At 45.4% G+C, this 26,951-nt stretch overlaps 1 protein-coding gene across 2 annotated transcripts in view; it reads right to left on the bottom strand.

Moving 5' to 3' along the window:
- srpk2 (SRSF protein kinase 2) overlaps positions 1–9,939 on the bottom strand; it is a 126,935-nt gene extending 116,996 nt beyond the window's left edge. Inside the window, exons 1-2 of one of the 2 annotated variants that reach the window (XM_052544482.1) lie at positions 9,852–9,939; positions 9,643–9,709 (exon numbers count right to left, since the gene is read on the bottom strand). In XM_052544482.1, the coding sequence (XP_052400442.1) occupies positions 9,643–9,709; positions 9,852–9,867 (83 nt within the window). In that variant the 5' untranslated portion in view covers positions 9,868–9,939. The remainder of the gene's footprint in view (positions 1–9,642; positions 9,710–9,851) is intronic. The other variant, XM_052544481.1, reaches the window with a different exon arrangement.
- Between the last annotated feature and the right edge of the window lie 17,012 nt (positions 9,940–26,951).

The following is a 26,951-nucleotide window of genomic DNA, read 5'->3' as shown; positions in this document are numbered from 1 at the left end:
GTGCCATTTATATAAACGCACCACCACTGCATGAGAGAGAGAGAGACACACACATGCAAGGTCTCTCCCGCTCTGCTGTGCGCTCGCTACACGGTTTGCGTTCACGCTTTTGCTCACTCGCTCTAGATTCGCAGGAGATTTGAACAGACGCCGAAACTGGTGCTTCACTGTCGCCAAACGGAAAATCTAACCGCACTCAACTTAATTTCGGACCCTGGATATAGACCCAGTTAGATGGGGCTTCGAAAATTTACTACCTCATCAGATGACGTTTACTACTTTTTACTACTTTTTACTGGCCTTAATTTGGCATAATTTAATTTACTACCTTTTACTACCTTTTACAACCCCGCGGAAACCCTGGATGTGCTGCTATCAAACTTCCCTGAAGATGGTACTCCTCTGGTACTGCGTGGTGACTTCAACATCCACCTAGATACACCCCAGGCTGCTGACTTCAAAACTCTGCTCACCTCATTTGATCTCAAGCTATTGTCTACTACAGCAACTCACAAATCAAGCAACCAACTGGACATCATCTACACGCGCTGTTGCTCTGTGGACACCTCTTCAGTTGCTGCACTACACACCTCTGATCACTTCCTCATTACTGCTAACCTAACACTTACTCCTGAAGTCACCAACGCAGGTCACCTTTCGTCGGAACTTATGCTCACTCTCTCCATCTCTCCTATCTGCTGTGGTTTCATCCTCTCTTCCACCATTCTCTCAGTTTTCTGCTCTGGACACGAACAGTGCTACGGACACTATTTGCTCCACTTTAACATCTTGCTTGTATAACTTTTGCCCACTGTTGTCTAGACCAGCACGCACCGCCCCATCTGCCCCCTGGCTGTCCGAGGTTCTCCGTGAACATCGCTCTAAACTCAGGGCTGCAGAGAGGAAATGGCAGAAATCAAAAAACTCTACTGACCTCAGTGTGTATCAGTCTCTCCTCTCTTCCTTCTCTGCAAATGTCTTCACAGCTAAAACATCCTACTACCACAACAAAATTAACAGCTGCTGTGACGCTCGGACACTCTTCAAGACTTTCTCTTCTCTTCTTAATCCGCCGCCTCCACCTCCTCCATCGACTCTTACAGCGGACGACTTTGCAGTTTTCTTCACAAATAAGACAAGATCCATCAGTGACCAATTCTCCACACCGCAGACTGAGGACAACTTCACAATGACCGATGCACACTCTTTATCCTCCTTCTCCCCACTCTCAGAGATGGACGTCTCCAAACTTCTCCTGTCCAGCCATCCTACTACTTGTCCACTTGATCCGATCCCCACTCACCTCCTTCAAGCGATCTCTTCATCTCAGTTATACCTTCGCTTACTCAGATTATCAACTCCTCTCTTCACTCTGGAACATTTCCCTCAGCATTCAAGCAGGCTCGGGTAAGCCCACTGCTCAAGAAACCATCTCTAAATCCAGTGCTTCTTGAAAACTACAGACCGGTATCCCTTCTTCTATTCATTGCAAAGACACTTGAGCGAGCTGTGTTCAACCAGCTTTCTATGTTCCTTGTACAGAACAACCTCCTGGACAGCAACCAATCTGGCTTCAAAAGCAGCCACTCAACTGAGACTGCTCTGCTCTCGGTTACTGAAGCCCTGCGACTAGCAAGAGCAGCTTCAAAATCCTCGGTACTCATCTTACTGGACCTGTCTGCTGCTTTTGACACTGTTAATCACCAGATTCTCCTGCCCACCCTCAGAAAGAGGGGCATCTCTGGAACTGCACTCCTGTGTAGTGTTGTCACGATACCAAAATTATTGTTTATTATATTGGGACAGGAGGTAGGAAGGCTATATACACACATATATATATATATATATATATATATACACGCTTGTGTGCTAGTTAAGATGATTAGCTAAACAAGATGCACCTGTGCCAAATTGGATGATTATCTGATCGTTAAAGATCCTCCCGAACTTTGTTAATAAAACCACATACAGTGACACTACTCACTCTCTCACACACTGAAACTATTCACACTCTCACACACTGATACTATTCACACTCACACACTGACACTACTCACACTGACACTACTCACACACTCACTCTCTCACACACTGACACTATTCACTTTCACACACTGACACTACTCACACTGACACTACTAACTCTCACACACACTGACACTACTCACTCTCACACGCTGACACTACTCCATCTCACACACACTGACACTACTCAATCTCACACACACTGACACTACTCACACACTCCCACACTGACACTTCTTACAAACTCACACTCAAATGCTCTCACACACACTGACACTACTCACACACTGACACAAGAGAGGACTATAAAAGCTGCGCCCGAAAATGACACGGAGAGAGGATCTCCAGATGACAAGCCAACTAATGTTGTGTCTCTTATCCTTCCAGAAAGCTGATGACCAACCACCCCGCCACCGGAGCACTGGACACCGAATCCCCTTGCACTCAGCCGGCCGGCGAACAGGATCACGCAGCACCGAGGACGAGCACCTGACACCTCTGACACCTTCACGGTTATCTCTATTTGTCAATAAATACACCCTCCGGGGCTTCAATTTTCGCGGCAACCTGTCGTGTGATCCTTCAGCCCACTACACTGGTGGAGAATGCGGACAGTTTGCTGAAGAATCACCGACACACACGACTCTACTGACTCACCAATTTTTTTTTTTCTCTCTCTCCCCCTCTGGTTTTTCGTCAGGCGGTGACTCCCTCCCCAGCTATGGAAGAGCTTCTAAAACACTTGACGGAAATAAGCATTCGACAGCAGCAGATTGTCAAGCATATGGCCTCTCGGCAAGGAAAAACGGAGCGTGAAGTTGCCTCTCTCCACTGCCGGACCCCCACACTCAAGCCACCCAGCTCTTGCCAAAAATGACTGTCCACGTCGACGTGGAACATTATTTGGGCATGTTCGAGTCCATCGCCACTCGAGAGGATTGGCCCTGCGAAGAGTGGGTGCGGATACTGGCACTGTTGCTATCCGGGGAACCCCAGCAGGCCTACTCCCCAACCACGGGAATTCCAGCCAGGTGATTATGTCCTAGTCCTCGTCCCAACAGCAGCATGTAAATTTCTTGCCAAATGGCAAGGCCCGTACATCATCATGGAGAAAGTGGGGCCCGTGACTTAAAAGGTACGCCAGCCGGTACGCATCAATCTCCTGAAGTGCTGGGAGGGGACGAGGACTCAGGTTGCAGCCATAGCCGCCTCCTCACCCCGTGTTTGTTGACGTCAGCCGCCAAACCGAAGACCGCCTTCTCCACCCCCAGTGGCCACTGGCAGTACCGGGTTCTCCCCTTCGGGCTGCACGGAGCTCCGGCTACCTTCCAACAGATGATGGACATCGTGCTGAGACCCCATCAAGCTTATGCAGCAACCTACATCGATGATGTCGTCATCCACTCTGAGACCTGGGAGGACCATCTGGAGCGGCTCAGGAGGGTGCTTCTCGAACTGCGGGGGGCGGGGCTCAACCCCAAGAAATGCCACCTCGCCCTACCTGAAGCAAAATACCTCAGTTTCCAGTTGGGCCAGGGCCTGATCAGTTCGCAAAAGGGAAAAGTGGCCGCCATTCCTTCGGCCCCGAGGCCCTCCTCCAAGAAACAGCTACGGGCCTTTTTGGGGTTGGCTGGTTACAACAGATGTTTTATACCTAACTTCTCCTCCCTAGCGACAGCCCTGACAGACTTCACTAAGAAGGGACAGCTGGAGAAGGTGAGGTGGGGAACCCAGGAAGAAGCGTTCAGAAGGATAAAAGTGGCGCTCACATCTGAGCCAGTGTTGCGCGCTCCCAACTTTAACTGTCCCTTCTTATTGCAGACGGACGCATCCGACACCGGGTTGGGAGCTGTACTATCCCAAGTACAAGACAGTGAGGAGGAGCCGTGTCCGGGCACCTATCAGCGTCGCCCTGGCAACAAAGGAGATTCACCTGCACGCAATCATCGCGGGCTGATCAGTCCCAGCTGAAGCGGATGAGAAGAGGACTATAAAAGCTGGGCCCGAAGATGACACAGCGAGAGAGGATCTCCAGACAACAAGCCAACTAATGTTGTGTCTCTTATCCTTCCAGAAAGCGGATGACCAACCTACCCGCCATTTTCACTGCAACCTGTCGTGTGATCCTTCAGCCCGCTACACTACTCACTCTCTCACACACGGACACTATTCACACACTGACACTCACACACTCACACACACTGACACAACTCACACTCTCACACACTGACACTACTCACTCTCACACACACTGACACTACTCACACTAACACTGCTCACACAGTGACACTACTCACTCTCTCACACACTGCCACTATTCACACTGACACTACTCACTCTCACACACACTGACACTACTCACACACTGACACTACTCACACTGACACTACTCACTCTCACACACTGACACTCTCACACTCAAACACTCTCACACACACTGACACTACTCACTCTCACACTCAAACACTCACACACTGACACCACTCACACTGACACTACTCACACACTCACACTCAAACACTCTCAAACACACTGACACTACTCACACAATCACACTCAAACACTCTCACACACACTGACACTACTCACACTGACACTGCTCACACACTGACACTACTCACTCTCACACACACTGACACTACTCACACTGACACTACTCATACACTGACACTACTCACTCTCACACACACTGACACTACTCACACTGACACTGCTCACACACTGACACTACTCACTCTCACACACACTGACACTACTCAACTCAAACAATCTCACACACACTGACACCACTCACACTGACACTATTTACACTGACACTGCTCACACACTGACACTACTCACACTGACACTGCTCACACACTGACACTACTCACTCTCACACACACTGACACTACTCACACTGACACTGCTCACACACTGACACTACTCACACTGACACTGCTCACACACTGATACTACTCACACTGACACTACTCTCACACACACTGACACTACTCACTCTCATACACACTGACACTCAAACACTCTCACACACACCGACACTACTCACATTGACACTCCTCACACACTGACACTACTCACTCTCACACACAATGACACTACTCACACTGACACTACTCACTCTCACACACACTGACACTAGTCACACTGACACTCTCACACACTGACACTACTCACTCTCACACACACTGACACTACTCACACTCAAACACTCTCACACACACTGACACCACTCACACTGACACTACTCACACACTCACACTCAAACACTCTCAAACACACTGACACTACTCACACACTGACACTAATCACACTGACACTGCTCACACACTGACACTACTCACTCTCACACACACTGACACTACTCACACTGACACTGCTCACACACTGACACTACTCACTCTCACACACACTGACACTACTCACACTGACACTACTCACACACTGACACTACTCACTCTCACACACACTGGCACTATTTACACTGACACTGCTCTCACACTAACACTACTCACACTGACACTGCTCACACACTGACACTACTCACTCTCACACACACTGACACTACTCACACTGACACTGCTCACACACTGACACTACTCACACTGACACTGCTCACACACTGACACTACTCACTCTCAAACACACTGACACTACTCACACTGACACTGCTCACACACTGACACTACTCACTCTCACACACACCGACACTACTCACACTGACACTACTCACTCTCACACACACTGACACTACTCACACTGACACTACTCACACTGACACTGCTCACACACTGACACTACTCACTCTCACACACACTGACACTACTCACACTGACACTACTCACACACTGACACTACTCACACTGACACTGCTCACACACTGACACTACTCACTCTCAAACACACTGACACTACTCACACTGACACTGCTCACACACTGACACTGCTCACACACTGACACTACTCAATCTCACACACACCGACACTACTCACACTGACACTATTCACACACTGACACTACTCACTCTCACACACACTGACACTACTCACACTGACACTGCTCACACACTGACACTACTCACACTGACACTCTCACACACTGACACTACTCACTCTCACACACACTGACACTACTCACACTGACACTGCTCACACACTGACACTACTCACACTGACACTGCTCACACACTGACACTACTCACTCTCACACACACTGACACTAGTCACACTGACACTCTCACACACTGACACTACTCACTCTCACACACACTGACACTACTCACACTCAAACACTCTCACACACACTGACACCACTCACACTGACACTACTCACACACTCACACTCAAACACTCTCAAACACACTGACACTACTCACACACTGACACTAATCACACTGACACTGCTCACACACTGACACTACTCACTCTCACACACACTGACACTACTCACACTGACACTGCTCACACACTGACACTACTCACTCTCACACACACTGACACTACTCACACTGACACTACTCACACACTGACACTACTCACTCTCACACACACTGGCACTATTTACACTGACACTGCTCTCACACTAACACTACTCACACTGACACTGCTCACACACTGACACTACTCACTCTCACACACACTGACACTACTCACACTGACACTGCTCACACACTGACACTACTCACACTGACACTGCTCACACACTGACACTACTCACTCTCAAACACACTGACACTACTCACACTGACACTGCTCACACACTGACACTACTCACTCTCACACACACCGACACTACTCACACTGACACTACTCACTCTCACACACACTGACACTACTCACACTGACACTACTCACACTGACACTGCTCACACACTGACACTACTCACTCTCACACACACTGACACTACTCACACTGACACTACTCACACACTGACACTACTCACACTGACACTGCTCACACACTGACACTACTCACTCTCAAACACACTGACACTACTCACACTGACACTGCTCACACACTGACACTGCTCACACACTGACACTACTCAATCTCACACACACCGACACTACTCACACTGACACTATTCACACACTGACACTACTCACTCTCACACACACTGACACTACTCACACTGACACTGCTCACACACTGACACTACTCACACTGACACTGCTCACACACTATCACTACTCACTCTCACACACACTGACACTACTCACACTGACACTGCTCACACACTGACACTACTCACACTGACACTGCTCACACACTGACACTACTCACTCTCACACACACTGACACTACTCACACTGACACTGCTCACACACTGACACTACTCACACTGACACTGCTCACACACTGACACTACTCACTCTCACACACACTGACACTACTCACACTGACACTGCTCACACACTGACACTACTCACACTGACACTGCTCACACACTGACACTACTCACTCTCACACACACTGACACTACTCACACTGACACTGCTCACACACTGACACTACTCACACTGACACTGCTCACACACTGACACTACTCACTCTCACACACACTGACACTACTCACACTGACACTGCTCACACACTGACACTACTCACACTGACACTGCTCACACACTGACACTACTCACTCTCAAACACACTCACACTACTCACACTGACGCTGCTCACACACTGACACTACTCACACTGACACTACTCTCACACACACTGACACTCTCACACTCAAACACTCTCACACACACTGACACCACTCACATTGACACTACTCACACACTCACACTCAAACACTCTCACACTGCCACTGCCACTGCTCACACACTGACACTAATCACACTGACACTGCTCACACACTGACACTACTCACTCTCACACACACTGACACTACTCACACTGACACTGCTCACACACTGACACTACTCACTCTCACACACACTGACACTACTCACACTGACACTGCTCACACACTGACACTAATCACACTGACACTGCTCACACACTGACACTACTCACTCTCACACACACTGACACTACTCACACTGACACTGCTCACACACTGACACTACTCACACTGACACTGCTCACACACTGACACTACTCACTCTCACACACACTGACACTACTCACACTGACACTGCTCACACACTGACACTACTCACACTGACACTGCTCACACACTGACACTACTCACTCTCACACACACTGACACTACTCACACTGACACTGCTCACACACTGACACTACTCACACTGACACTGCTCACACACTGACACTACTCACTCTCAAACACACTGACACTACTCACACTGACGCTGCTCACACACTGACACTACTCACACTGACACTACTCTCACACACACTGACACTCTCACACTCAAACACTCTCACACACACTGACACCACTCACATTGACACTACTCACACACTCACACTCAAACACTCTCACACTGCCACTGCCACTGCTCACACACTGACACTAATCACACTGATACTGCTCACACAGTGACAGTACTCACTCTACTCACACACACACATATACACACTCACACTCGCTCTCTCTCTCTCTCTCTCTCTCTCACACACACACACACACACAGCCAGTGCCGCTTCTAGGCATAGGTGAGCTAGCTAAAGGGGTGCCAATAAGTGCTCATACTGGCACTACATTGCTACATTTTAACTGGGTTATGATAAAGAGTGACATGGTCACCCTGAAATATGACTGCCGTCCCCACTGGATCCCTCAACATAACTGGTCTAGAGTACTGTCAAACTGAAGATGCCTGTACGCCACTGGATCAATGCGCTGTCAATTGTTGCCTGATTGTTGCATGCAAAGTTTGCTTTAGGAGCGATCATCAATGCCATTAGATCAATAGGCTCTGTCAGTGCTTTGGCAGGACAAGGTTTGCTAGGTTAAAGCTAAGTTCAAATGCCAATTTAAAATATTGGTACAGTAAATAAAGGGCAAACATCAGTATTTTGTTTAGGCAGTATTTGTGTCAGTTGATAAATCAAAAGGTGTCCGTTTTTGCGCCAATGCATTGTTAAAAGATCTGTATGTAATGTAATATTCCCATATAAACTTAAACAGCCAATTAAAAAATATTGGTATAGTAAAACTTGCTAATTTACGAGATCAATACATCCTTTATTTAACCGTTTTGTCAAGTTTATTGCATTTTTACAGAGGTGTCAAAATGCTGAATCAATTAAATCACTTCTAACAGCACTTAATGGGAACAACAAATGGAATCTCAACAAATTAGGGTTGTTATGACAACCATTTTGCAAGTCACAAGAAACAGGTGTCTTTAAATAATACATACAATATCTGTGGGGGCGCCAATAGGGATTTCGACTGGGCTTCACATTGGCTAGCACCTGGTGATGGTATCTGTGCAGATGCTGAAGAGCTTCATTAACGCGTGTCTCTGGCTGATAGATTGTCAACACGGTTACGTAACGGCGCTCACGCGTGAAAACGAGGAAGCGGCGCGAGCCTCACAGCCGTTGCCATTAGTAACTGACCTCAACGAGCTGAGCGCGCGCACGCACACACGCACACACACACACACACACACACACACACACTCCGCCCTCCTTACCTGCGATGGTGACCCGTCTTATCTTTCTTTCCTTTCGGCCTTCTCTTCCGCGCCTGAATGGCCAGCACTGGAGCGGAGAACCGGGAGACACGCATCAGTGACAGAATCATCATTGCTCAAACAAACACAAGCTCATTCTGCCTACATATCAAAGAAATGGGCGCTGATGGCTATGTAGTGTGCACTAGATAGGGACTGATGTCTCTCACCCTTTCTAGAACTCATGATGTTTCTCCTCGGATCTCTCTCTTCTTTCCTTCCTGCGCGTTACCGCTGCCGTGCCGACTCGCGCTTCATCTGCGTGGCCGCGCACGGGCAGTTGCGCTCATGATTATTAATGACGCATCATCGAGGCGTTTAACTTATTGGATGAAAGAAAGACGTTGTTAAGTGGGCGTTAACGAAAACAGAAAGAGTTGCTCAATGAATATTCATAAGATAACGCGCAGGGACGCTTCAGGAAGGTTACCAAGCAACGTAAAATAATCTATTAATCTAATCAATATTTACAACTATCTTTCGCCATCGTAGGATTGGTCAATTCCATCTAGCCATTAGCTTGACACAGCTGAGTGTAAATAAATACAAATACAACTGCAACAGAGTGTGTATTCATTTGTGAATGTATTAAATAAGTGTGTTTATTTTATAAAGAAAATGTAATCAGCAATGAGATATTTGGTGTCACTAGGCGGAGCATACATGAATATTCATGTATTTCCTGTTTTGCGTTAAAGCAACTCTGTAAATATTAGTTCATTGTCACTGGATCACAAAAAAATTTCAAAGAGGTGTGTTTCAGCTAGATTGACTATGCTTAGAGTATACTTGTTAATATGCAAAACAATTTATGGTAGCCTAAGTGTCATGGTTGGCGATTTGTCCTATTGTTTTAACTGAGATATATGCTCCAAGTAATGAGCCTACAACTAAGCATTTTTATAATATTCTTATTTTATCTTGAAAATCCATAAAATGTGTCGTTTAATAACTTTTCCTAAATGTATTTGTTGTACGATAATAAAGTTTGTTATGATGATTATTCTGTACCTTTCCTAATCGTCTGCTCAATTATTCCTTTTAATAACAAACTGAAAACTTTTTTTAGCTCAAAATGATATATTTAGTGGACAAAATGTGTTAAAGTATATAGTTAAAGATGGGGGGGGGGTTGCAAGTTTGTGAAAATTTTGTCTTTAAAGGGGTCATTTAATGTTGCTAAAAAGAACATTATTTTGTCTATTTGATGTAATTAAATGTGTTTATGCAGTTTAAGGTAAAAATAAAATAAAAATAAAATAAAACCATTATCTTCCACATACTGTACAATATTTTTTCCTCCTCTATGCCCCACCTTTCTGAAATGCATTGATTTTTACAAAGCTCATCAGTCTGAAAAGCGAGGTGTGCTCTGATTGGCAGGCTATCCGGTGTTGTGATTGGCTGAATGCCTCAAGCGTGTGACGGAAATGTTACGCACCTTAAAGGAGCATTGCGTAGGTTCTGAAATTTCTAACCGTTACTGACACCAGTGGCCGTTAGAGGAACTGCATCCAGTCTCATGCTCGTTCTCAGTGCACACGCTTGTACGTTGCCGCAGCAACCACTGACGGCTCATCAAGATTCATCAGCATGTTTGAGGTAAGAAAAGTTAACTATGTAACTATGTCTTACCTTTGCAGTAAAAAGAAAGCCAGCTCGGGATCTGTTTTATACCCAGCTCTGACCGGAGCTCCCGCCAAAAATCAAATGCCGCTCCGGTTGATGTTTGGAGGGAACAGTTCCCAAATGACAGACAGTATACCTGGTCCAATAAGGACTGCTCAAGACAATCCAGAATTGACTACTGGTTAGTTTCCAGATGTTTAACGAGGAACAGCATTTCAGTCAATATTAGTAATACTCCCTTGACCGATCATAAAGCGATTTACCTCTCAATAGCTCTGTCCTCGAATCAGTACTCTGGCCCAAAAGCCTCATTTTGGAAACTTAATAGTTCCCTCCTAGAACATTATCAGGACAAACAAAGAGTTAAAGAACTGATTGAAAACTTTTGGATTAAAGCAGACTCTCAGAAAGATTATGGGACAAATTGGGAGCTTCTAAAATATGAGTTGGGAAAGTTTCTCAGGAAGGATTTGGCCAAGAAGAGACAAGCAGTTGAAGACGAGGTTATTGAGAAGCTAGCATTTCTTTCCCAAAAAGAGTCTTTATCTAATGAGAAAAGATGTGAGTATACGAAATGAAAAAATAAATTAGATGACATTTATAAATCGAAAGCTAGGGGAGCATATATAAGATCAAGGAAACAATGGATAGAAGAGGGCGAACAAAACTTGGCTTACTTCTTAAGACTTGAAAAAAGTAAAAATGTACTGGCTACTGTAGATCAAATTAAAGTGGAGGGAAAAATTATTGAAGATCCAAAAGAGTTAGCCATCCACTGCTACTTCTATAACAATTTATACACATCTAATTACTGTGAGGAAACAACTAAATCATTTATGACCTCTATTAGCCATTGTAAAACTATATCCCCAGAAGACAGCAAGGATAGCATTGCCCAAGAGGAGGTGTTGAAGGCGATCAAAAATCAAAAAACAACAAGAGCCCAGGGTGTGATGGTATCTGCTGAATTATACAAAATGTTTGGTAAATTACTTACCCCCTTTCTAGTAAAAGATTTCAAAAAGACCTTAGAGAAAGAAGCTCTTCCAACAACTATGACACAGGGTGTCATCACATTGATTGCAAAACCAGAAAAGGACAGAAACTGTCTAGAGAATTGGCGTCCTATCGCTCTCTTGAATAACGATTACAAAATTAGTGCACTAGTTTTCGCTAATATTCTTAAAGAAGTATTAGACACTATTATAGATGAATAACAATCTGGGTTCATGAGGAAACGACATATTGCAAACAACATTAGATTAGTGCTAGATTTATTAGATTATAATTATCTTATCAATGACAACAGCTTCATTCTGTTCCTTGATTTTTATAAGGCGTTTGACTCGCTTGAACATGGTTTTATCCTGCAAGCACTAAAAAAATTGGATTTGGAGAAGGCTTTTGCAGAACTGTCAGGACCCTGTATACAAATGTTAGTAGTGCAATAAAATTGAAACTTGGTACTTCCCCTAGATTCAAAGTGTCAGGTGGAATAAAACAAGGGTGCCCAATCTCTCCATACTGTTTTTGATTGCCTCTCAACTCTTAGCTCTACATGTCTCTAACAGTGCCTTGGAAGGGATATCATTGGCTGAAAGAAGTATCATCCTTAGTCAGCTGGCTGATGACACCACCATCTTCCTGAGAAATGCCTCTCAGATTCCCCTCGCGATAGAATTGATCAGAGGATTTTCACAAGCTTCAGGTCTCAAATTAAACTTAAAAAAATGTGAACTATTGGCAGTTAAAGATTGTGATGTTTCAAATATATATGACATTCCTGTGAAGGATCAGGTAACATACTTGGGAACAATAATTACTAAAGACCAAAATATAAGAAGTCCATTTTAGCCCCATCATCATAAAAAAAAAAAAAAAAAAAGTTAAACTCTTGGCTATAAAGAGATCTATCCTTGAGAGGAAGAGTGTTACTGACAAAAGCAGAGGGAATTTGCTTATTTGGCGGCCTCTTTGGATGTTGATTGTGGGGTATCGAAAAGAATTGATTATATGTTGCTTAATTTCGTGTGGAAAAACAAAACTCATTATGTTAAAAAGTCTGTAATAATGAACACAAATCAGTGTGGGGGCTTAAATTTTTTGGACTTTACAACTTTAAGCAATACCTTCAAAATCAACTGGCTCAGACGATTCATTAACAACCCAACATCACTTTGGAAGTGGAACTTTATTCCAAACTATATTTTCTCTAAAATTGGTGGCTTAAAATTTCTGTTATTATGCAATTATAATATTAGCAAAATCCCAATCAAACTGTCCAGTTTTCATAAACGCATGCTTTTGGCTTGGTCTCTCTTATTTAAACATAACTTCTCACCTGATCGATATTACATTTGGAACAATAAGGACATTCTCTACAAAAACAAATCTTTATTTTTTGAAAATTGGTACAGGAATAATATTATACTTGTTGACCAACTCTATGACACAAATGGCAGATTGTACAGTTATTCAGATTTTTTGCAGAAATTTTAAATTCCTGTTTCGGTTAAGGAGTATGCAATTGTCTTTGATGCAATTCCTTCTGGTATCAGAATGCTGCTGGGAGGCATTAATTTCCCATGGCCACTGACTCACAATATTGATTTATCTGATACTGCTGTGGGGAGTTTACGCTTTTCTGTGGTGCACCAGATGAAAAATAAAACTATTAGGAATTTATACCAAAAAGAAATTGTTACTATACCTTATATAATCCCATATTGGAACAGGTTAATAGAGAATGTCCCTTGGAAAAATGTTTGGTCTTTACCATTCAAATATATGCTTACTAATAAAGTGAGAGAAGTTACGTTTAAATTAATTCACAGATTCTACCCAGCAAAGTGTGTGCTGAAGCAGTATAAACCAGATATTGAATCTAAATGCTCTTTCTGTAAAAGGTCAGATAAGGATATTTATCATTTATTTTGGAAATGTTCATACACAGAAAAATTCTGGTCAGATGTCCTTGAATTTATCCAAACCTTTTTCATTATGGATTTTTCATTTTGCTTTAAAGATGTTTTCTTTGGTGTGGTTGACCTTGAGACAGACAAGGAAGGAAAGTATTTCATTATTAATCTTTTATTTCTACTCGCTAAATACCACATCCATAAATGTAAGTTCAGGGGCTCTAAACCATTCTTTCTTGTGTTTGAGAGTGAAATCGATGAATACTTGGACTCCATAAGATATTCAAAGAACTGTAAAGCTCTGAAGACTGTGCAGATATACTCAAAAGTTGTGACACCACATGACTGAATGAAATTGTAACTCAAAACTGTTAATGATGCTATGAATTGGACTGCTTGTTAATTAGCCTTGCTGGACTTTGCAGACCCCATTGGATATGTTTAATTCATGTATGTACTTTATTTATTTGTGTATAATTTATTTATATGTATAATTTGTATGTATTGTTTGTAACTGCTAATGCTATCAATAATAATAAAAAAAAAATTTAATAAAAAAAACACTGGATAAACAAACCGAAAGCCGAACGAATCAATGCAAGTTCGAGCTGCGCAGACCGTTTATTTGCTCGAGCTAATCTCGACCACATGACACCGTTATACACAGCGCTGGGAGATACAGTGAAGAAAGCAGAACGTCTCCGGTTACTCACGTAACCTTAGTTCCCTGAGAGGAGGGAATGAGACATTACGTATGGGGAAATCCATTTCCTCTAAATTATGAAGTCTGATTGAATAACTCTTTTGCTTGCAAATAGCCAATGGCGCCCTCGCCCTCACCTGATTGGCTGACAGCCATCAATATAGGTGACGGTGGGCGCCAAAAACCTCAGAATCTTCGACTGAACGAGAGTTATGAGGCTGGAAGGTTTTCCACACGGCAGGTTACGTAATGTCTCGTTCCCTCCTCTCAGGGAACTAAGGTTACATGAGTAACCAGAGACGTTCCCTTATCGAGTCGGTTAACCGTAGACGTTCCCTTATCGAGACGTTCTTTCGACATTACGTATGGGGAACAATAAAACCCCCGCCGTGTGGGAAATACTGTCTGGCCTAGCTCGCATCGAGCCACAGAAGAGCATAAGCACTAGTTCTTACAGCGCATTAGCTCTAGGTCGGGTACCGGACCTGGTTGAAACACCTCTTGGCAGAGAGCCAAATCAGCTCTTACACCATCGAAATCCAGTGCACCCAGATAAGCAACACTGGTGTGATACGGGGAAAATGCAGCAATATGTTGGTGCTTGGGAATACAGTGCCGGCTTATAATGCGGGCATAATAAAGGGACCACATTAGATAGTGAATGAATACCTCAACCGCAGCTATTACTAAAATAACTGACGCTGTCTATATGACCTGGTCGAAACCATGACTAGTGCACGCGCCAGGCAAGGCGTGCCCATAGCCTAGTCCAATGACTGCTCAACTCCCTCCTCCTGCACTGACAGCACATGTGATGCGAACGAGGGAAAGTCCAAATTATAAAATCTCTCAAACGTGTTGCGAGACGACCAGCCCGCTGCGAAACAAATGTCCTGAATAGACATGCCTTTCGCCCAACCCCATGACGACGCCAAACTCCTTGTTTAAGTGGGCGTGCACCCCGATTGGGCAGGCGGTTCCCCGGGAAGCATAAGCTAGTCGCACAGCCTCCACTATCCAGTGTGATAGCCTCTGCTTCGACAGCGCGCTGCCCTTCTTGGCACCCGCGTAGCAGACGAAAAGCTGCTCTGAAGTTCGAAACTGGCTAGTTCTGTTCACATATGCAAGCAGGGCACGCACGGGGCACAAAGCGCACTTCTGAGACACTGAATTACTGTCCTCCTTGGGGCAAAATGCTTGAATTGTAACTATCTGAGCTCTGAACGGCGTTGAGAGTATTTTAGGCGAATAGCCGCGTTTGGGTAAAAGTCTGACCATACAATCGTCCGGTCCAAACTGCATACACGCGCTGTTCACTGACAGGGCATGCAAGTCTCCCACTCGTTTCCCGCAAGCTAGCGCGAGCAGTAGCGCCGTCTTAAATGAGAGCACTTTAAGGTCGCTAAACTTGGCTGGTTCAAAAGGTGGGTCGGACAGCGCACTAAGCACTAACGACAGGTCCCAGACCGACATCTGACGAAGGCGGGGTGGATTAAGCCACCTAGCTACCCGAAGAAAGCTCATTATCAAGGGGTGCCTCCCCACTGAATGGCCGTCTAGCAAGTCACGAAAAACGGTGATAGTAGTTCACCAGTTCCGGGAACCACGGCTGGTTGGGCCATTTGGGTGCTACCAGGATCAACGCACATCTCTCACTGATCTTTTGCAGCACCAGCGGCATTATAACTCGATGGCGCCGCAGATGGCTGCTTCAGTGCTTGGCTCTCCAGTGTTTGTGCTGTTTTTGTTCGTTTTTCCTGTTTTTTGTTTAACAAACACGATCAGTTTCACCAGGGATGAACTGCTGAACATTCGGCAGAACACACCACAAGATCTTTTACCGGATTTAAATTATTCAGACGTTTTACTGAACGTTGTTATCGGAGGAGCGGCGGCGCTGATCAAGCGCTTCAGGACGCGCAGACGGGGGAAGCGAGAGGGAGCGCTCGTCAGACTCAGGAAGCGCGGATTTCGAACGCCGTTGCCTAGCATCCATCTCGCAAATCTCCGCTCTCTACCCAACAAAACAGACAAACTATTTCTGCTTTCTCGGACAAATAAGGATTTCTCTCACTCTGCTGCTCTGTGTTTCACGGAAACCTGGCTGAATGACGCCATACCGGACAGCGCGCTCCATCTGTCGGGCTTTCAGCTGTTCAGAGCGGATCGCGAATCAGAATCAACTGGGAAATCGCGCGGCGGCGGGACATGCTTTTACATCAATGAGCGGTGGTGTACAGATGTAACAGTGTTAAAGAAGATGTGCTGTCCTGATCTAGAAATGCAGTTTGTCAACTGCAAGCCGTTCTATTCGCCGCGGGAGTTTCATTCGTTCATTCTGGTCAGTGTTTACATCCCTCCGCAAGCGCATGTGAGCTCAGCTTTACAGAAATTGCTGATCAGATCACAGACACAGAACAACAACACCCGGACTGTGTTTTAATCATTCTTGGGGACTTTAACAAAGCCAATCTCTCCCGTGAACTGCCAAAATACAGACAGCATGTTACATGTCCCACCAGAGACAGTAATATATTGGACCACTGTTACACCACAATAAAGGATGCATATCACTCTGTTCCACGAGCAGCTTTGGGACGCTCTGATCACTGTCTGGTTCATCTTATACCATCTTACAAGCAAAAACTTAAATCTGCTAAACCTGTAGTAAGGACTGTGAAGAGATGGACCAGCGAAACAGAGCAGGATTTACAATCTTGTTTTGACCTCACTGATTGGAGTGTTTTTGAAGCTGCTACCACCGATCTGGACGAACTCACAGAGACTGTAACATCCTATATTAGTTTCTGTGAGGATATATGCATTCCTACCAGGACTTATTTAACATTCAACAATGATAAGCCATGGTTTACAGTAAAACTCAGACATCTTCGTCAGGCCAAAGAGGATGCCTACAGAAATGGGGACAGGGTCTTGTACAATCAGGCCAGGAACACAGTGAACAAAGAGATCAGAGTGGCTAAAAAGACCTACGCTAAAAAGTTGGAAGACCAGTTTACTTCCAACGACTCAGCTTCAGTGTGGAGAGGTCTAAGAGCCATCACTAACTACAAGACACCATCCCCTTGCACTGAGGCTAATCAACGACTTGCTAACGAGCTGAATGAGTTTTATTGCAGATTTGAAACCCCCATCACCCATTCTGACCATCTCCCTACACAACCATTAACACATCCTGCAATCCCACCCTCCACACCTCCTGCTCTTCAAATCTGTGAAAATGATGTGCGCCAGGTCTTCAAGAAGAACAAAAGAAGAAAAGCACCAGGCCCAGATGGTGTTACACCAGCCTGTCTGAAAATCTGTGCTGACCAGCTGGCCCCCATCTTTTCACAGATCTTCAACAGATCCCTGGAGTTGTGTGAAGTGCCTTCCTGCTTCAAACGCTCCACCATCATCTCCATCCCAAAGAAACCCAAGATAGCAGAACTTAACGACTACAGACCTGTGGCTCTAACGTCTGTCGTCATGAAGTCGTTTGAAAAACTGGTTCTGGCTTATCTGAAGGACATCACTGGACCCTTACTGGACCCCCTGCTGTTTGCTTACCGAGCAAACAGGTCCATGGATGATGCATTCAACATGGGATTGCACTTCATCCTGCAACATCTGGAAAAAACAGGGACTTATGTGAGGATCCTATTTGTGGACTTTAGTTCGGCATTCAACACCATCATCCCAACAGCCCTTCAGACCAAACTGACCCAGCTCTCTGTTCCTAGCTCTGTCTGTCAGTGGATCACCAGCTTTCTAACAGATAGGCAACAGTTAGTGAGACTGGGGAAATTCACATCAAACAGCTGCTCCACCAACACTGGTGCCCCTCAGGGATGTGTTCTCTCCCCTCTGCTCTTCTCCCTGTACACCAACGACTGCACCTCTAAAGACCCCTCTGTCAAGCTCCTAAAGTTTGCAGACGACACTACAGTCATCGGCCTCATCCAGGATGGTGATGAGTCTGCTTACACACAAGAGGTTGAGCAGCTGGCTGTCTGGTGCAGTCTTAACAACCTGGAGCTGAACAAGCTCAAAACAGTGGAGATGATCGTGGACTTTAGGAGAAACCCACCTGCACTTTCCCCACTCACCATCATGAACAGCACTGTGACTGCAGTGGAGTCATTCAGATTCCTGGGAACCACCATCTCTCAGGACCTTAAGTGGGACAATCACATTGACTCCATTGTTAAAAAGGCCCAGCAAAGGTTGTATTTCCTTCACCAGCTGAGGAAGTTTAACCTGCCACAGGAGCTGCTAAAACAGTTCTACTCGGCCGTCATTGAGTCTGTCCTCTGTACTTCAATAACTGTCTGGTTTGGTTCAGCAACAAAATCAGACATCAGAAGACTACAGAGAACTGTTCGGACAGCTGAAAGGATTACTGGTGCTCCCCTGCCCACCCTTCAAGAACTGTATACATCCAGAGTGAGGAAAAGGGCTCAGAAAATCACTCTGGATCCCTCACATCCAAGTCACCCCATCTTTGAACTTTTGCCATCTGGCCGGCGCCTCAGAGCCGCAAACACCAGAACAGCAAGGCACAAGAACAGTTTCTTCCCCCAGGCAATCTACCTCATGAACAGTTAAATGTTCCCTACTTATGCTTATAAACGTGCAATATCCTTATATTTATTTGTTAACCCTCCATCCTAGAACATTCCTGCATTTCACTCAATCCTATTCCATTATCATTTATAGCACAATTGTTTATGCACTTATTTATTTGCCAATTTGTAAATCTCTTTTTTTTTTGTGTGTGTGTGTTGTTGTCTCTGTGTACTCGAATCTTATGTCACTAAAACAAATTCCTTGTATGCGTAAGCTTACTTGGCAATAAAGCTCTTTCTGATTCTGATTCTGATTAACTTGACTGGGGAAAAACCATACTTCCGTCCCTGCCAGCGGCTCGACAGTGCATCTCCCCCCGCAAAGAGGTTGATCTCCGCTTTGCCAAACAGATTTAAGATCATATTTATTGTTTGCGGATGGAGCTCCATTCTCCGTGTACAATGCCGTCCCTGGACAGCATGTCCGCGCCGCAATTCAAACTGCCCGGTACGTGCACTGCTCGAATCGACAGAAGTACCCTGTCTGTCCATAACAGCAGCTGTCTCGCTAATCCCTGCAGGGATCGCGAACGCAAACCTCCCTGGCGATTGATGTACGCCACCACCACCGTGTTGTCTGTTCTGATGAGAACATGACAGTGTTTCACAAATGGAAGGAAACTCTGCAGCGCTAGATGAACCGCTTCCATCTCCAAGCAGTTTATATGCCAGTGCGTCTGGTCCCCTGTCCACATACCGAATGATGCTCTGCCATCGCATAGGGCTCCCCAGCCTGATAGTGAAGCATCCGTAGTGACCACTACACGTCTGACCACTCTGCCCATAGCAGCACCATGCTCGAATATGGTCGTGCCGAACCAAGGCGCCAGAGTCTCGAGACATGAACGTGTTATGATAAGGCGTTCCGTTCCCGCTCTCCATGCCCGCGGCTTCACTCGGCTCTGTAACCAGTGTTGAAGCGGTCTCATGTGTAACAAGCCCAGTCTGCAGACGGAGGCTGCGGCCGCCATCAGACCGAGCAACCTCTGAAACGTTCTTAAGGGGATAGCTCTGCCTTGAACGAAGAGGGCCTGTGTATTGTGAATCGACTGGATTCTCGGCTCTGACAGCTTCGCGATCATAGTGCGCGAGTCCAATATCATACCCAGGAATGTGATATATTGGCGCGGCTGCAGTGTGCTCTCCTGAATGTTCACAGACAGCCCCAAACCTGTCAGATGGGCGAGGAGTCTGTGTTTGTGTTCCTCGAGAGCGCTTCTCGACCATGCGATGACTAACCAGTCGTCGAGATAGTTTAGTATGCGCATTCCACTGAGCTTCAGGGGAGCGAGCGCTGTATTCATGCACATTGTAAATACACGGGGAGCCAAAGCGAGCCCAAACGGCAACACTTTGAACTGGTATGCCACACCCTCGAATGCAAAATGCAGGAAGCGCCTGTGATGTGGGGCTATCTGGATGTGGAAGTAAGCATCCTTTGGATTCACTGCAATGAAGTATTCGTCGGTCTGAATGTGCGCGAGGATCTGCTTCACAGTTATCATCTTGAACGTGCATTTCGCGAGCGCTTTGTTCAGTAATCTCAGGTCTAAGATGGGGCGCATACCTCCGTCCTTTTTCCGAACTAGAAAATAACGGCCGTAGAACCCGGAATTTCTCCGTTCCTCTGGCACTATCTCTACTGCTTGTTTGGTCAGGAGAGAGGATATTTCTGCTCGTAGCAGCGGGGCGCTCTGTTCTGATACTTCTGTCAAAGTCACACCGCCGAAGCACCACGTTTTATCATGTTGATCACCCAATAAGATGCAGCGGGGAGCGTCGCCCACGCGCTCAGATGACTCAATACAGAGGGTATTAATGCATGCTGTGGCGGGTCGTGTGCGGCAGCCACCGGGGAAGCATGGACCGCTATATGAATGGCAGGTGATTCGTTCGCGGCTTCTTGCACGGGAACATACATAGTGACCTCCTCGGGTTTCCCCGAGCTTCCGCTTTGCAAAGCGTCTCTCGGAGGAGAGGCTTCGCTTATGTAGCCGGTAATAGTAGAGGGAGGAAGAAAGCTCTTTTGCTGAGGCTTGTAATGCATGTTTATTGAAACAGAACACAGCGGTTTCATTCTCACAACATTTACATCGTTGACGAACTCTGGGCGGGAACACGCCCCCTCTTCACCGCGGGTCCGACGAACACGTCCCGCGCTCTCTTCCCCCTGGCACGAACATCAGGAACGCTGCTCCTTCTTGCCCGCCGGGTGCCCTTGGCTGCTAGAGGCCGGTTTCGGACCAAAACGGGGCTTCCTGGGCTGCCTCTGGCGGAATGGTGGCTCTGGCTCACGACGCTCTGCCGCGCTCGGGAACGCGCGCCTGGTATTTCCCGCCTGGCGCTGTGCCAAAGAAGACCTGGACCTCGCTGCAGGGGGGGCTTGAGACTGTTTCGGCAAAAGATGAGGCATCATCTTAGACTGCTTGACAGTCTCGACGTATTTCTCCGACAGAGATTCCACCGCGACACCGAAAATACCGGTGGGGCTCACCAGTGCATCCAGGAACTGCCTCTTTTCGGCATCACGCATGCCGGACAGCGTCAGCCACAGATGGCGATGCAGGAACACAAGGCTGCTCATATTGTGGCCGATTCCCTGCGCTACCTTTTTCGACACCGCGAGAGCGAGATCCGCCGCTGTGCGCAGCTTCCTGAGCGACTCTGGGTCTGGGCTTCCCTCATCCAGGGACCCAAGGAGCCGAGTTTGGAAGACCTGCAGGATTTCCATCGTGTGGAGGGCAGATGCTGCATGTCCAGCCGATATGTACGCCTTCTCGGCGATGTGAGCAGTAGCTCGACATGGCTTAGAAGGCAAAGAGGCGGTTTTCGAGCCGGGAGAAGATGCCAGGTGGGCCGCGATAGCATCTCCGCCCCTTCCAACGTCGTCAGCAGCTGGGTCCCCTGTGCATGGGCTCAGGCTGAGTAAGGGGAGCGCCATGACCGGGTGAGTTCCTCGTAGACCTCAGAGAAAAAAGGCGCGGGTCTCTGCGGGGCTTCAGCCTGGCGGCCCGCACCGAGGAAGGAACCGTCCATCCATCTCTTAGACGACAGCTCCTTGGGGGTGTCCACTCCAATTCCATATCTGCCACCGCCTCCGCGAGGATCGCCATAAGCTCGGCATTCAGCGAGGCGGGGGTGGCTTCAAACGGGGCCTCGGACCACGCTCCCGGGTCTGAGGCATTAGTAGACAAGGCGTCGTCCTCGTCATATCCAAACGAGTCCATTTCCCGCACTTCTAGTGGAGGGCGGTAACTGGCCTCAGAGTATGAGAAGGGGATCTTCCACGTGAGCTCTCTGCAGTCTCCCGGTTCGCGGCTTGATGGCGGCGGACGGGGGAGAGGCAGGAGATACAGGGCCACCGTTACGGGTAACGGCCAGCCTTGCACGAAGGATCTTGATGGGAAGCTCCTCACAGGCACGACATCCCGATCCTTCGAATGCCGCTTCTGCGTGAGCCCGACCCAGGCACAGCACACACTGCTCGTGTGCGTCTGGGAAATCAATGGGCCCACCACAAATGCGGCAAAGAGACATTTTAAGAGTAAAAATTTTCCACAATTTTCCACTCTATATGCATGAATCCACGGAGAAACCAGACTCAAGTGAAGAAAAAAGATTCTGAGGTTTTTGGCGCCCGCCATCACCTATATTGATGGCTATCAGCCAATCAATCAGGTGAGGGCGAGGACGCCATTGGCTATTTGCAAGCAAAATAATTATTCAATCAGACTTCATAATTTCGAGGAAATGGATTTCCCCATACGTAATGTCAAGAGACCCACTCTCGACATTACGAGAGACCCATTCCCTTGGGTATCAAGATCCACACTTGATACCCGAGGGAATCAATATCATCTCTGTGAAATCTTGTGAGGAGCTTTCAAATTCAGCGAAGAATTCTGTTAAAGCTGATATCAGAAAAACACCACTGATGTGGAAATCCGGAAAAACATTGTTCAATAAACACAAATCTCCACCATTCAACATGGATTTAACAGTAAACTACAGGAACAACTTGTGGCAGAAATGGTTTAAATGCTTCACACAACTTTTCCCAGCACTTCAATGCTTTAAGTATTACAGAATTTGAAAGTTATTTTTAATAGGTTTCCCCCATGTATAAAACTAAAATTTTCATAATTTAGGAAAGCAAACACTTATTTAATACAAAAATAAAGATATTAAATGACCACTGGTAGATGGCTACAGAGAAGTATTTATAGGTCATTTCCACTCACTAATATCGCCTATATATTTTTGTATTCATTAAATTATATTAAGACATTATGAATGACAGTAATAAAAGTACATTTTATCAGACGTCTCTGTAAGACGTCTGCTAAAGATCCGGGAATCATCTGCTGTTTACTCTGATAAATGTCTCAGAAGCAGTTTTACATGCATTCTATAAATGTGTATTTGACATCTGACAGGAAACATCTTCGAGATGTACTGCTGATGAACAACCTTAAAAATACATCTTCAGGGCTCTCAAGTTTTGAAGACAGGCAAGAGTGACACCCTCCATCCCCCCCCCCCCAGAAGAAAATATTTGACACGACACTGACAATTTAATCAAATTCAAAGTGTTTATTCAATTTCCATTTACAAAATTTGTGTGTGTGTGTGTGTGTGTGTGTGTGTTTGAGTGTGAATGTTTGTGAGAAAGAGAGAGAGAGAGAGAGAGAGAGAGAGAGAGATTATGACTGGTGTTGTTTGTTGTAAGTGTTTGTTGCCTTTTTGGACTCCTTTATCATTTGTGGTGTTGGCTCCCATTTGAAACAGTTTTCAGGGTCATGATTGAGGACAATGTCCCATCCAGAGACAAACTGTTTCGTATTGAGGTTTTGTTCAAACCAACCATCGAAAATACCCTCAATCTACAAAGTATAGGGCATCTTCAACCCCACACTCAGCTCTTAGCTGCACATCAATAAATCTGGCATGCTTCAGGAGAGCATCTTTCAACGGAAGTTTATCCATGGCATACTCCACAGCTCCGACCAAAAATGCCAGTGCTGCCTGCTGGAATTGTTGAGCCTTCTGTGATGTGACCTCTCCAGCCTCAAGGAGCCAGTTTAGCGTAGCTCTGGTAGTGAAACCCACATTGAGTTTTTCTCCTATCAGTGAGACAGAAGACATAGAGAAAGCTAGTCAAATACAGGCTTCTTATAGGATATTTCTGGGTTATACAAGTTTCAAGTTTATTGTCATATACACATAAATAACATTTATCAGTCATGAAATTTGTTGTGCTCAAAGTAATCTCAACTTTACAGAATTTTTTTTTAAAAATGGAAAGTAGATAAATAGAAGAGGTAAAATAAAAAAGGATTAATTTAGGTTGAAGGATTAATTCTAAAAAGTGACAAGTGTGCCATTTAGGAGAGTGAAGATGGTTGAGTAAAGTTAAGCATTCTGATGGCTTGAGGATAGAAACTGTCTCTAAATCTACTAGAGCTGTTTCTGATGCTCTTATATCTTCTACCGAATGGCAGAGGGGTGAATATATTGTTATTGGGATACAATACTTTTTAAAATTTTGTATCCATATTCCATCATCAGAAAGACCACTCAATCCATAGAAAAGGTGCATTTGTTGAAAAGGTGTATTTGTCAGACACTCATGAAAAACTGATGCTAATTATCTGGGAAACATTCTCTAACAGCAGTCAAGTTGTCATTGTTTGTGTCAAACAAGTTGTGAATTTGTTGTAACAGGAGATCATTACTTACTTTGTGCTCAAAGTGATGCTCAGAGCTCCAGTGGTTTCCTCTGTGGGTGAACGAGGAAGATGAGCTGCGTCCGAAATCGAATACTGCGTACTGGGTACTACATTTGAATTTGAACGTACTACTCGACCGTTAGAAAAGTACGTTCTATATAGTATGAATGGAATTCGGACGTACTACATCCGCCATGTTGACATTGTCACATGACATACGTCGTCACAACAGCGCGTAAATTTAAAGAGCCCAATCTACTGAGCGAACATCGGTGATGTTTTTCGTTTTTCTTACCGCTTTCATCTGCGTTTTTATGTCGTTTGAATTAACAATTCAAAGCAGGCGTCGGTCAGCGGTTCGCAGATCATGCCTTCGTTGACAGCTTGTAAATCCTTTACTAAAATAAATTTAGCTTTTAATTTTCTACCTCAGAATAGCAGCAGCTACAGCTGTGAAAAGAATGACAGACTGGTTTTATGTAAGGATATAAAGTAATTTATTGTAATAAATAAATACAAATAAAATTACACAAAACGAACATAAATTAATAAACTTGAATGAACGCTTAGACAAATACACACACACACACACACATACACATAAATACATTATAGAAATATACACAGAAACACACACACACACACACACATCACAATATATACATAAATACATACATAATATATAAATTATAGACAATATAAACACATATATAAATATATATAGTTAGATATAGATATATCAGCAAAAAATGTGTAACTTATTGAAATTTTATTCTAAAAAACAAAAACTACATATTTACAGACTGTGAACAGCATCATACAGGCTGCTGTCACTGGCCTTTGACATCCAAGAGCTGCATAACATTGTGCACAGAATGAGCAGGTCAGGTCTGTCATGGGGATTTTGAGGAGGCTGATTGCCTTCTCCACCACAGATGACCTGGAGGCAGTGGAAGCAGCTTTTCTTCTGGTAGCTGGAACAATAGATTGCTGTCACATACAAACTGAACCTCCAGCAAGTGAAGCCCAATGTTATTTCAACAGGAAGCGGTTTCATTCTGTTCAGCTGCAGGTCACCACCATGGGAAGTACCTTGATATCTTTGTTGAGTATCCCGGGTCTGTGTATGATGCCAGGGTGCTGAAGAACACTGGAGGCCTATCCACCTGCAGGAAAACACATCCTGGGAGATGGTGTGTGTGTCCTTGTGTGAGTGTTCATCTGCCTCATCACAGCAGACAGAGAGCCTGAACACAATCCTGCACAGCTTTGATTCAACACCAATGATGCTCGTGCACAGAACATTGTTGAGAGAGCCTTCAGGATGATGAAGACCAGCTGTGCTCAATCTTCTTCTTCTTCAAGGCCATGGAAGTGAGTTCTGCCTTTGTGCAGATGTTGTTGCATGCTGTGCAGTGCTCCACAACCTCCGTCTTCTGAATGAGGACATTGCTGATCCAGAAGTTGTGGAGGATCATGACGATGATACACTGGAACCCCAAAACACAGAAGTCAGCACAGGAGAGCATGTGCGGGACAATCTGAGCACAGCTGTGTCACACCAGACGACCGTGTGCAGCTCTTCAAGAGCAGATTACCTGTAGGACAGTCGAACAGGTTAAGCCTCTGTGAATCAGTTCATGTTCTCATAGTGCTATTGTTT

The sequence above is a fragment of the Carassius gibelio genome, chromosome A25 (assembly GCF_023724105.1).
Source record: "Carassius gibelio isolate Cgi1373 ecotype wild population from Czech Republic chromosome A25, carGib1.2-hapl.c, whole genome shotgun sequence".
Taxonomy (NCBI): Eukaryota; Metazoa; Chordata; class Actinopteri; order Cypriniformes; family Cyprinidae; genus Carassius; species Carassius gibelio.
Note: the sequence above shows the minus strand (reverse complement) of the source record. Positions and strands in the feature narration are given on the sequence as shown.